Source organism: Mustela putorius, unplaced genomic scaffold (genome assembly GCF_011764305.1).
Source record: "Mustela putorius furo isolate JIRA1106 unplaced genomic scaffold, ASM1176430v1.1 tig00000460_pilon_pilon_pilon, whole genome shotgun sequence".
In the NCBI taxonomy this organism is placed as follows: domain Eukaryota; kingdom Metazoa; phylum Chordata; class Mammalia; order Carnivora; family Mustelidae; genus Mustela; species Mustela putorius.
In genome coordinates, this window is record NW_025421389.1 from 16123602 (window position 1) to 16137474 (window position 13873).

The 13873-nt window shown below is 39.2% G+C and overlaps 1 protein-coding gene across 1 annotated transcript; it reads left to right on the plus strand.

Annotated features, from left to right (window-relative positions):
* Nucleotides 1-4402: 4402 nt before the first annotated feature.
* LOC101681320 (putative olfactory receptor 10D4) lies at nucleotides 4403-13203 on the plus strand. The gene is made up of 2 exons (XM_004750251.3): nucleotides 4403-5366; nucleotides 12980-13203. Exons 1-2 carry the CDS (start codon nucleotides 4406-4408, stop codon nucleotides 13201-13203), a joined length of 1185 nt encoding a protein of 394 aa, XP_004750308.1. The 5' UTR covers nucleotides 4403-4405.
* The last annotated feature ends 670 nt before the right edge of the window (nucleotides 13204-13873 follow it).

The window sequence follows — 13873 nt, forward strand, 5'->3', positions numbered from 1 at the left end:
AAAAGAACTGTTTTCTTTCTTTTTTTACATTCAATTAGCCAACATATAGCACATCATTAGTTTTTGATGTAGTGTTCATTGATCCATTATTTGCACACAACACCCAGTGCTCATCACATGATGTGCCTTCCTTAATGCCCATCACCCAGTTAACCCATCTCCTCACCCACTTCTCCTTCCACAACCCTCAGCTTGTTTCCCAGAGTCAAGAGTCTCTCAGGGTTTGTCTCCCTCCCTCTCTTCACATTCAGTTTTCCCTCCCTTCCTCCAGGATACTCTGTGCTATTTCTTATATTCCACATACAAGCGAAACCATATGATAATTGTCTTTCTCTGATTGCCTTCTTTCACTTAGTATAAGACCCTCGAGTTCTATCCACATCAATGTAAATACTAGGTATTCATACTTTCTGATGTCTGAATAATATTCCATTACATATTATGGAATTCTTCTGTTGAAGGACATCTTGGCTCTTTCCACAGTTTGGGTATTGTGGACGTTGCTGCTATGAACATCGGGGTGCATGTGGCCTTTCTTTTCATTACATCTGTATCTTCGAGGTAAATACCCAGTAGTGCAATTGCTGGGTCATACTGTTAAAAGAGCTATTTTCAAGAGAAAAAAGAAAATAGACATCTCATTATGGGATCAAGAGAGGCTAATTATGCAAACTGGAAAGTTAAAAAAAAAACAATTACTTTGAAGGAAAAACTGGACAATCATTTCTAAAACCAATAGTGTAACACATATTATGTTGTTTATAAATTGTGTCTGATTTGTAATAAAATGTCTTAATCCCATGGGGTGTGGTTCTGTGTTTCTCATCCTCATTAGTTTCTATCCTCAGTTGGCTCTAATTTTCTGAGTGTTTCCAGAAGATAGCTCTGTGGGGGGCTTTCCCTGAGTCCCAGAATCAAAGTCTGGTTCTCAGGATATGTTCAGGTATGGAAATTCAAAGAGTAAAATATTAAGTTCAGTCCTGGCGTCATCAGATCAGGCCAAAGCAGGGCAATAATCCACTTACATTCTCAGTAGCATCTCTCTGCCCCAGTGACTGTCTTTTCCCCTTTTTCCTGACCAAGTATCTCAAATTCTGTAGCCCAAAGATCCTCCTTATTTGTTGCCCTCAGTGTATTCTAACTCACTCCAACATCTAGGACTATCTCTTCATATTCCCTCACTCTCATGACACACTAATGCCATGCTGCTGAAAACCTTCTTCGCATTTCTTCCAGCTCCTCGGAGAGAGACCATCCATCACCTTTACGATGACTAGCCGGGCCCTGAATAATCATTTCCCATTCAGCCTCTCAAGCCTGATCTCACAATTCTTTTCTTTGAGTCCTTTAAGTGGGCTGTGCTCCCTTTCAAAGCATTTGCACATGCTTTGCCCCCACCTAGAACATGCTGTGCTTTGTCCCTCCTGCACCCTTACTCACTCATCAGATCTCAGACCAGATGGCATTTTCCCAGGGAAGTCCTCCCTGACCTTCAGGGAACACCAGGTAGCTACAAATTATTATGTGCACCTATGTTCTGATAGGCAGGAGGAACATGAGCAAACACAAATACTCTCCCATTACAACTTTTCAATCCATTCAACTTTTCTTCCTAGTATTCACCAGAACATAGCAGTGTTATTTTTTTATTTATGAGAGAGAGAGGGAGGAAGGAAGGGAGGGCAGGAGGGTGCACAAGTGGGAGGAGGGGCAGTAGGACAGTAGACTCCCTGATGAGCAGAGAGCCCAACATGGAACTCGATCCCAGGACCCTGATCACATGACCTGAGCCTAAGGCAGAAGCTTAATTGCAGAGCCACAGAGGAGCCCCAGAGATTTTATTGATTTATTTATTTATGAGCGTGCATATGAGCAGTGGGGAGGGGTGAGAAGAGGGGTAGGTAGAGGGAGAGAGAGAGAGAGGGAATCCCAAGCAGATTCCACGCTGAACATGGAGCCTTGGTGCTCTATCCCAAGACACTTAGCCAATATCAAGAGTTAGATGCTCAACCAACTGAGCCACCCAAGTGCCCCCTAAACACTCCTTAAGCACTGAACCCTGAAAACCAGAAACCATATGGCCAAAAGTCCTAAGGACTAAGTCCAAGTCCTAGTTCCTTTAAGAGTGACCTCCATGATTTGTTCTTTTATCCTAACTTTCCTCGTCTATAGAAGATTTCATCAGAGTTTTATGAGGTTAAATTAAGACTATAAAAAACTCTTTGCCTCACAGACTTAAAAAACTTGCTTTTGAGCAGAAGGACTATGTCTGACCACAATTTCCCAGATTGTTCTGGTTCTCCTTGCAAATAATCAATGCCTTCCCTGTCATAACCGGTATTTGTTGGAACAAATGAATCCATGTATGCACAAATAAGCAAATGAATGAATGTATTTGAGAAATTTGGTAAGTCATTCCTTGCCAAAAAAAAAAAAAAAATACTTCTAGAGTATATGAGGAATTTCACTTGGAAGCTTGAACAGATGTCAAGCAATATAAAACAGATGCTTCAAGTGATAGCTAAGTATTTTCTTGGCCTCTTAGCATGCTTCTTCTCTTTTTTTCCTGGCAATAAGCCTTTCCACTCTCTTTTGGAGAACTGCCCATCTCCATTCCACTGTACCCTGTATGCTGGCCACAGAGGTAAGCATATGACCCAGCCAAGGAATTCAGATTTTAATCTGGAGCTGAGGCACATGGAAGCAAAAGGCAGCTGAGCCTGACTCATCTGGTGGTGGCACTCAGGGAGGCCATTCCATAAATTCCTACTGCTGAGGGCCCTAGAGCTGCCCTAGTTCCACCCGTCCATGTGACTGGTTTTCCACTCATTTATTTAATTCTCTGGGTTACCCCCGGTTACTGTTGTTTGCAATAAATCAATCCTATCATACAGTGCAGTAAAATAACATAATTTGTTTATTACGATAACATACACATAACATGGACATATATAGTAAATACATATATGTGCATATTAAGTGTGTGATATATGATCCACCAAACGAATATTTCAAAATTATTATTCCACTGAAGTATATTTTACAATGGAAGTCAGAAAAGATTTAGTCTTTAATCATTTTCCTCCCCTGCACTCTTTCTCTCTCTCTCTCTCTCTCATTTCTAAGGTCCAATTAGTCTAAGTATCTAATTGCTCTTTTGCTCAATTAGGGTCCCTGACTTGGGGGATTAATACCCAAAGGAAGAGAAAGTTATGTAAAATCATTTGGCAATGATTGCAGCTCCTAGAGTCAGGAGTCTGCGAAGGAATTAAAGTGCATTTAGATTTGTGACATTCTATCTGAAAGTGACTGAAAAGAGAAGAGTTCAGGATATCCACCTGCAGACTATAAGCTGATGGGGATTTAGCAGAGGAGGTCTCCTTCCTTCACTGGGGAAGGAAAGGAAAGCAGCATTCAGCAGCTCCAGCCAATTACGTCCCCTGATTGCCATGTAAGTCCCGAAACCTTGCCCTTCACTTCTCTTACCTTGGCTCTCACTCCCCTCATAATCATCGCAAAAAAAAAAAATTAAAAGTATAGATAGATAGGTAGATAAAGGGCTTAAGCAATAGCCTTCATGAGTTGATCTATAATTTAAGGATCTTAGTGTATTGTAAAAGTTAAAAGATATCAGCATTTTTCAAAATATGGAACTTGGACAGGAGCCTCCTCTGCTACCACTGGGCCTTCTGCTGCCTTAAGATTAGGCTAGTACTTAGCTTAGGTCTGGTTAAACAATTATAGACTCTGGAGACTGAAATGGACACTACCAGTTACTCATTGTGCTAAAGTCAGGAAAATGGAGGCTACCAGGTACTCAAATGCACTAAAATACAGAGCATATGGACCCTGTTAATGCAATCTCGTGTTCATAAAGAGCTTTCTGAGACCCTTCTTTGGAGAGTTTGCCATTGTTGACCTCATACCTAGGGAGACAATGTGGGAAAGATTCTGTATCTTTTGTACGTATGGCTTATAGGATCAAAAATGGTTTTTGGAGAGTTCATGTGGGCAAATGGTCTTAAACAAATATAAGAAACTTGGAAGGGTCCTTGTTTGTAACACAAACATTGAGTCTTCATAGTTATCCTTTTAGAATCACAAAGCAGCACTAGGAATCAATATAATTTAATAGTGAACATGAAGATGGAAGATAGGAGACTGGTCATGTAGGGCTTCTTTGTGAGACCATAGTAAGGGGCATCTTTAAATAGGAACTGCACCTACAGAGAGATACCCAGTATGGAGAGAAGCAAGCAGATGAAGACAAGTCTACTCTGTAGACATCTGCATCATCTGGCTCCTTTTCCATTTCACTGGCTTAAGCACGGTTAATTTACATACATATTAAATTTAACCATAGATTTCTTTCCACAGACACCTAAGAGTTGGTTCTTCCGTGGAAATGAGAAATCACACAATGGTGACTGAATTCATCCTGCTGGGAATCCCTGGGACAGAGGGCCTAGAGACTGTCCTCTTCTTCCTGTTCTCCTCATTCTATTTGTGTACTCTCTTGGGAAATGTGCTCATCCTTACAGCTATCATCTCTTCCTCTGGGCTGCACACCCCTATGTACTTTTTCTTGGGAAACCTCTCCATGTTTGACCTGGGTTTCTCTTCAACAACTGTTCCCAAGATGCTGTTATACCTTTCAGGGCAGAGTCAAAGTATCTCTTTTCAGGGCTGCATGGCCCAGGTCTTCTTCTACCATTTCCTGGGCTGTACTGAGTGCTTCCTATACACAGTGATGGCCTATGACCGCTTTGTCGCCATCTGTTATCCCCTGAGATACATGGTCATCATGAATCACAGGGTCTGTGCCATCTTAGCCACCGGGACCTGGATGGGTGGCTGTGTTCACACCATCATTCTAACTTCCCTCACCTTCCAGCTGTCCTACTGCGCCTCTAATGAGGTAGACTACTACTTCTGTGACATACCTGCTGTCTTACCTCTAGCCTGTGGGGACACCTCTCTAGCCCAAAAGGTAGGTTTTACAAATGTTGGTCTTTTGTCTCTCATTTGCTTTGCTCTCATCCTTGTTTCCTACACTCGCATTGGGATCTCCATATCAAAAATTCACTCAGCAGAGGGCAGACAGCGAGCCTTCTCTACCTGCAGCGCCCACATCACTGCAATTCTTTGTGCTTATGGGCCGGTAATCATCATCTTTCTCCAGCCAAATCCTAGTGCCTTGCTCAGTGCGACAATTCAGATATTGAATAATCTTGTCACCCCCATGCTGAACCCACTAATCTACAGCCTTCGGAATAAGGATGTAAAATCAGCCCTGCGAAGTGCATTTCATAAGAGAGGCTTTGCTATGGAGAAAAAAGAGAAAACCTACAGCTTTGGTGGGCAAAGTTTGAGTTTCTGTTTCTTAGGACAAATTCTCATTTGCAGCTTCCGAGATATTGAGATAAGTTTAAAAATATATGTCTTTTTCCTGTTTCCCTCTGTTTTATCATGAAAGTTGATTAATAGACTCCCTTAGCAGACAGTGAACTGATTGTTATGCTGCATAGAACTTTCTCCCAGATCCACCATCCTCCCTAAAGCATTTCTTGGTTGTTTAAATCTCTGAAAGGTAAGAGAACATATTTTTTTCTCATAATCTCAGTTAAAAACAAATGCACAAAATCTAGAGAGAAGGGAGGATAGAAAAAACTTCAAGAACTACAAGATTAATACAGAATACCAGAACTGAATATCCTTCCTTTTTGTAGAGCATAACCTCCAACTTTCTGCTGATCATCACCAAAACTCAAACCAAATTAAGTAACGTGTAGTTTAAAGTTAGATCTTTCTCATGCATAGTCAAGTGTGATTCAAAGATTTTTCTAGTGTGTGCATTCTTCCAGGATCTGAATATTCTTCTTGCATTATTAGCTGCTCAAAAGGCTATGAACTTGAATCATTTTCTTATTAGCTCCTAAAGGAATCCACTTTAGTTTTGTAAAAAATGGTAAAAAAAAAAAAAGCAAGCTAATCAAGTTTAAATATGTTACTACATGTTTTTCCAAAACAAGAACACTGATTTATCTTTGTTAGAGAAAGCCCGTGTTAGAATTTTCACTCAAACTCAGGTAGCAGTAATAAATTTCCTTCTCCAGGGCACCTAGGTGGCTCAGTCAGTTAAGCCACAGGCTCTTGATTTCAGCTCAGGTCATGATCTCAAGGTCCTGGGATCGACCAGTGTTGGGCTCTGCATTTGGCATGGATCCTGCTTAAGGTTATCTCTCTTTTTCCCTCTGTCCCGCCCCTGCTCATGCTCTCTCTCTGTCTCCCTCTCTTAAATAAATAGATTTAAAAAAAATTTTAAATAAATAAATGCCCCTTTCCATTGAAAAGAGCATATTTTTCTCTTTTCTCATAAGATCAATGTAATTTAGTTTGACTCCTTTAATTTCTATGTTCCACAATGCTAAGGGAACTAAATAGATAAATTGTATGTATAGAAGCAACATTAAATTTTGTATTTAAATTTGAAATTAAAAATCTTCTTTTCTGGGGTGCCTGGGTGGCTCAGTGGGTTAAAGCCTCTGCCTTCGGCTCAGGTCATGATCTCAGGGTCCTGGGATCGAGTCCTGTATCGGGCTCTCTGCTCAGCAGGGAGCCTGCTTCCTCCTCTCTCTCTTCCTGCCTCTCTGTCTACTTGTGATCTTTGTCAAATAAATAAATAAAATCTTTAAAAAAAAAATCTTCTTTTCTGGATTTTTTTTTCTTTGTATATTTCACCTACCTGTTGTGTATGGCTTCTCTTATAAGCCACTTTAAATCCTTAGAAGGAAGCAGAGAATAAATAATGCACAAAAACAAAAAGAAAGAAGAAAGACAGAGGGGCAGGAAGGAGGGAGGGAAGGGACGAAAGAGGAAAGGAAGGGAGGGGGCAGGGAGGGAGGAAGAAGGAAGGTTTCCCTTTGTCAAGAATAATTCCTGATTCATGCTTTGTATTCCAAGACCTTAATGTTTTTGAAGATTTTAGGCCTGGTATTTTATAAGACATCCATCAATTTGAATTTTTCTGATGTTCCCTGCTAATTAGAGTTCAGGTTAGGCATTCTGGGAAGAACTAACTCAGAAATGATGCTTTGTTCTTCCCACTGTATCTTACCAGGAGGCTCTTGCTGTGGCTTGGGCTCTTTGTCCTATTACTAGTGGTTAATTTTGAATATTTGGTTAAAGTGGTATCTGCCAGATTACTCAAGTATGAAGTTGTTACTTTACCTTCCTCATTAATAGTGACCTTTGTGGGGAGGAGGGGTACTCTGAGATGATGTAAAGATTTTGTTAGTCCTTGAATTTTTACCTGCTAGTTTTAGTATCCATGTATGGTTCTTCCTTGAATCAACTACTATGATGGTTGCCAAATAGTTACTTTCCAATTTAATCATTCCTACTACACTTACTAATTGGCTTTCTACTGTAAGGGAGAGTTTTCTCATCTCCCTTATGTATTTATGGAAAAATGACTCTCTAACAAACTGGACACGGCATATGATGCCTGTCTTGTTGAGAATATGACAAAGGCTGTCAGCTAGAATCATAGGATAAGATGATCAGACTAGGACCCTATCTTATTGAGGAGAAACATCCCTTTTTAAAAGAGGAGATATAAAAGTTATCAAAAGAAGTTTCTTCCACTGGACTAAATGACTTCCAAATTCCCTTCCATCTCTGAAACACTAATTCTTTGATTTCATACAGCTATCTTGTAACTGTGGACCAACTTCTCTGGTTGGGGAAATGGGAGTATGGATAGAGAAAGGAATGTAAATGGAAGACAAAAACGGGACACAAAGAAATATTTATTTCTTGGAATGAAATCCTTGCTGAACTATTCAACCAATAAAAAAAACAATTTCTCGGGGCACCTGGTTGGCTCAGTGGGTTAAGCCGCTGCCTTCGGCTCAGGTCATGATCTCAGGGTCCTGGGATGGAGCCCCGCATCAGGCTCTCTGCTCAGCGGGGAGCCTGCTTCCCTCTCTCTCTCTCTGCCTGCCTCTCTGCCTACTTGTGATTTCTCTCTGTCAAATAAATAAATAAAATCTTTAAAAGAAAAAAAAAGAAAAAACAATTTCTCCTTCATTTGCTTGGTGCCAGCTAGTTGAAATATTAGTATGAAACACAAGTCAAGGACACCAGTCAAACAAATAACCAGATTTATTTATGTAAAAGATGTAGAAGACAAGTGGCATAATCAGGATACATTCCAGAGACAACAGCAACATTTTTTGAGACAGAAAATGCAAGGTTCTTGAACCTAAATATCACCATTAAACACAGGGGTGTTCATGATAACATAGGCATAAATCCCTGATGTCAAATGGCTTGGGGCCAGAAAACTTTTAAAACATGGTGGGTTTGTCCATTAACCGAATTAATAATAAATCTTCATATTTTGCTTGAAACAGTCATCTTTGAGCAATGATATGTAAGAACCTTTCTAAAACTCACTGACATGGGGCAGAAAATAATGAAATGGAAAATTCCTAACATTTTTATACAATTATAGAGAATGGGCATTGAGTATTATGTGATACAGTGTTCTGCAGCCAAACTTAGAGCAAACCACCTCTACAGAGGGAAGGCGATTTGGGCTGAGGAGAATACAAGGCCATTTTTGCTCAAGTTACAAATGTGGGGCACCCTGACCATAAGATGAGTTAGAATGACTATACGTCATTCCTACATGACAAAACCACAGGCCTCAAAAGAAATGGAAATTAGTAGGTTAAGCATGTGTTGGAGAATGTGTTATTAGTTAACAAATATGTATTGATTATTTATTGTGTACAATAGTTAGGATTTATACAATCATTAGGAAGTGAATAAAATGAATGTGGGCCCAATCCTTGGAAAACTTGCATCAAAGAAAGGGAGACTTAAGTGAAACCTGGAAACTAGGAGGCCACCATTGTACATTTTTTAATATTTCAAGAAACAGGAATATCTGGAAATCCTCTATTAAAGAAGTATCTCTAGGTGAATCATTCCCCGGGATATGGCAGCCTAATACAGTAATAAACCTTCCAGGAAGATAGTTCTCACAAGTGCATATTGAGTTCAAATCCATGGTTCATGGGCTCCAGGCAATCTACACAGGCTGACGGGCATTCTGATAGCTAACATGAAGATTAATTCTCTTCTCTCACATTTCTCTGCCTACATTCCTCCCCCCTAGAATCACTAAGTCTCTTATGTAGTTTTCATTTAGAATAGCAGTTGGGTTATATCATGTATTGGGTCATGTGAATATTATTTTGTTTGGAATATTACTATATGGCTAGGAATTTGCTTTTGTTTTTAGTATTTTAGGTACTGTCCTGGTTTTGTGAAGATTAATTTCCACGTGGAAAAATAGAAATTAATTGAAAGCCTCCATGGTAGGGCAATTCAAATCAGGAAATCCAAAAGGAGGCTCACCCCATTCCATCAGGAAAGAGCCCAGATATGAGCCACAGAAGAAGGAACCATGACCCTAAATGAGGTCCCTCAACTTTAGAATAAGATGAATATGAATTTGAGAGAAGAATTTTATACCCTTAACTCTTTGCACTTTAATATACAACCAAAGGGTATTTCATATTTATATTTTACTTTCTTTCTGAAATTTTAATAAGAAGATTCATATTCAGAACAGATACCCATATGCAGTTTAATTTTGTTGGCATTATATGAGTTGGCATATTTTCACACTCTTAGGAGAGCTCATTTGACAGTGTCTTCTCTTGGGCTATATTGAAAAACGTGGCTAGACATAATGTGTGATGAGAAATAGATTAGAGAATGCGCTTGTAGCTGAGGATGGAGTGTGTCCTTGATATTGAATCAATTTATGTTCTGTTGTGAAGAGATGGGCAGGATACTCCGCAGGTTGATCCAGGCAGATCTCTCCAGGTTGCCAGGCAACCAGCGGGCTGAAGTAGGTGTGCTGCCTTCCCCCAGCCGAAGGGGGAGGGCAGATCAAGATGCCGCTGGCCTCAAGGTTTTAGAGGGAGATAGAATATTCTCTTGCATGATCAATCCAGCTTTATTAGTATTAAAAATCAACATTTTACTTTGACTGTCTAATGGATCCTTAGATTTATTCATCAATTTTAGCCCTCAGACATGAGGAAGTGAGCAGAAAGATGATTGATAGACTCCCTTGATATACGTTATTCTATCCTCTGGTGGTTGTGATACTTCACACAGCCCAACTTGCTTACAGATGAATTCATGAATTTGTGCGATGTGATTCAATATTTCAAAATTCTGACCTCAGCCTAATATGTATAAAGAATCATCACAAATGCTTTCCAAGCAGATGCCAAGTAAGCTTTATACTGAGCACAAGATAAAGAAATTCTTTCTGTTTTAATTAATTTTTTATTTTTTATTAACATATAATATATTATTAGCTCCAGGGGTATAGGTATGTGAATTACCAGGTTTACCCACTTCACAGAACTCACCGTACATAGCACATACCCTCCCAATGTCCACAACCAAGAAAAGTAATTCTTTATCAATCACCAGCACCTTTTTAAGTGATTAAAATAATAGACAAGAGAAATTAGCAGCTCCCCTCTTCCCTTCCAATCTTTTGAGTGATGACATTACAACATGCCCAAATCCCCAAATCACAAGAAGCACAATCTACCTTCTCACACTCTCTCTCTGAATCACCCATGAAGTTCCACTACTCAATTTCTTAACTATGTTCTGCTAATTATCATCTGCTCTCCTTCCTAATTGCCACCACCTCTTTTCACACCCCCATCACACAGCATGGCCTCCTAAATGGAATCCTGAGCTTGCCCTAACCTGGGTCCAGCTTCCTGTCCACGCTAATTCTTATTCCCCTTCTAGAACTCTGTCGGATCCCACCACTCACCAACAGCACTCTAAAGTCCATGGTAAGAAGCACAGACCCTCTAGTACATCATATAAAACCCTTCACAGCCTGACTTCCGCAGAACTTCCTATTCACATGACCATGTATGAAACTGAGTTGTGTTTTCTCAAACACATGCTGTGGGTCCAAGAATGTTTGATGAATCACGACTAACCTTTCGATCTAGACTTCTCTCAAATAGTATCTCTTCCCTGATGCCAACCTGGAGAAGTTTATTTTTCCCTAGCATCTAGCTAGGATGTCTAGCATGGATGTACTTTTACTGGTGGGCTTCCTTCAGCATCATGCTTTAGCATGATGAATTGAATTCTCACTCTCGCTGTGTGACATTGGATTTATTAAACTTTCCAGGCCTTAGTTTCCTCCCCTTCTGAATACTAACATCTCCCTCATGTGGACATTGGTAGGATTCAGTAATATTCTAAGCACCTTTCATGATCCATCATCATAGAGCTAACACCATAATTATTAATTTTTTTTTTTTTTGCTTTTCTTCTCCTTCCCACCTAAGTTGTAAAGGTTCCTTGATACAATTGTAAATCTTAAGCACCTCACATGATACTTTCACAAGGATGTTCAATAAGTGTTCAGAAACAAAATATGTCATTAACCTGCATCTATAAACCAGAGTCAATGAACATTTAAAACATTTATTAACTATGATATCCAAGGAATTAATTTGCGTGCTTTCAGAGATACAATGCAACTTAAAATTAGCCTCAGAGAAATAAGAAAGAATCATGTAAAATGGTTATGTGTGCCATGTTATGACACACAACTAAATTGTTCTGACAATAATAGTCATGGTCTTTAATTAAAACCGGTTCTACAAGGAAATCTTTATTGGTTTTAATCTCAGAATTAAGTGTTTAATTAGATGTAGACCAAAGTCTACATTAAGAACTATTTAATCAATTTCTCCACAATAAGAACTATGACCATACACAGAAAATAATCTCAAAGGAAGATCAAGACCAAATTTATTTAAATTTTCATAGACTAGGAGAGATTTGTTTCTTATGAAGCAAAATAAACAGAAACTAGGATATCTATCAAAATCTGGATGAGATGTTTTGTGAGAAACTTTATATTGTATGGATCTTAAAAATGATGCTTTCTGGCCACTCCGTATTTTTTTGGAGACAGTGATCTTGTCTCCTGCATCATCATTGATACTCACATGTAATGAGATGTGTTCTGACATAGAATAAAATAAGCATCTTGTCCTTATGTGAAGACTTTTTTAATTCTTAGTGAAGGGTCTATAGTTTTAATGAAATCAGATAAGCACAGAGATGAGAGCAATGCTGGAGTACAGGCAGGAGTTAATGGGCACAGACTCTGCTGGTCTGCAGTGGGGGCAGGAACTAAGGGGCACAAACTGTACTGGTCTTGAGTACTGGCAGGAGGTAATGGGCACAGACTATATTGGTCCAGGGTGGGAAAAGGAGGGAGAAGAGGGAAGAATGTATATGTTGGTTCTATGAAGATTTAAAAGATAAAAACATATGGAAAAATGAATTCAAGATTACTCAGAGTCTCCACTTTAGAAAAGTGCTAGTAAGGATTTCCTGAAATTAGAGGCCCAAACTTAAAGATGGATACTGTAAAGAAGAATGGCCTATTAATCCAAACCATACACTAACAGTATTTCGTACGAATCTTCTCTCTCTTATACCTCAAAGTAGTTTCTTTAACAAGATCTTATATATTATATTATATGTTAATATATTTATATTAAGCAAAACTTTTCTTTCATTGATATTATTCTGTTGACTCTTGTCTAAAATGCAAAGTCACAGAGTGAAATCTGAATTTATCCTACTGGGAACCACTAAAAGCTGGCAACTGTATTTTATTATCCTGCTCTTATCTTTTAAATTATGTATCCTCTTGGCAAATGTTATATTCTGAGTTACTGTTTTTTCCTTTGGGCTTCACCCCTTTTCTTAGCTTTGACAAATGTCTCTCATGTTTGACCTGAGTTTGTTTTCAGTGATTGGCCCACCTTGCAAGCAGAGACAAGTTATCCATTGGAGGGGTTCTGCGGCCCATGTTTTCTTTTCTCACGTACAGATTTTCCCATCCATGCAATGTACTCCCACCGGTTTGCTGCCATTGGTGACCCACCACAATCTATGATCACCAGGAGGCACGAGCTCTATATGCTACTTGTCACAGGGACCTGGCCAGAAAGCTGGTTATGTGTAAATCTCCTCACTGTTCACCTTACAGTTACCCTAATCCAGTGCCAAAGAGATGGGCTAGCATTGGGGAACATTCCTGAAGCTAACCTGTGACCCATGCAAACAAATGGAGAGAGTATGCTTTCCTAATGTTGGTCTTTTGTCCCTCTCTCTCCTGTTTCCATTATTCTTATATTTGCAAAGGAAAAGTAATACCAAAAATTCTCTCAGCAGAGGGCACACATGGAGCATCGCCCACCAACCTGCAATTCCTTATGGCCATGGGCAAAAGCCCAGATCTGGACCCTTCCTTTATTTTGAGATACAGCTACTGAATTTATGTGACTGTCTCATTGAACTGCTGATCTCTAGCTTGAGAAACAAAGCTGTGAAATGAGTTCCAAATAAAATAGTTGAAAGACAAACTTTATTCATAAAGTAAACCATGAGAGACTATGGACTCTGAAAAACAATCTGAGGGTTTTGAAGGGGCGGGGGGTGGGAGGTCGGGGTACCAGGTGGTGGGTATTATAGAGGGCATGCATTGCATGGAGCACTGGGTGTGGTGCAAAAACAATGAATACTGTTATGCTGAAAATAAAAAAATATATATAAATTAAATTAAAATAATAAATTTTAAAAAATAAATTAAATAAAATTTGGAGGAATCTTTATTCTTCTAGAGGAATCTTTATTCTTTTCTTAGCCATTTCCAAGGAACTGTGCTTTAACTAGTACTGTCTTTAACTTCATTCCTAAGTCCAATTTTATACTATGGATATTT

What these genes read in the sequence shown, in the direction of transcription:
- LOC101681320 (XM_004750251.3), top strand. Translation starts at nt 4,406, where the DNA reads ATGAGAAATCACACAATGGTGACTGAATTCATCCTGCTGGGAATCCCT. An exon ending in CTACAGCTTTGGTGGGCAAA is followed by an intron (nt 5,367 to 12,979) that starts GTTTGAGTTTCT and finishes TCTCACGTACAG; the next exon opens with ATTTTCCCATCCATGCAATG.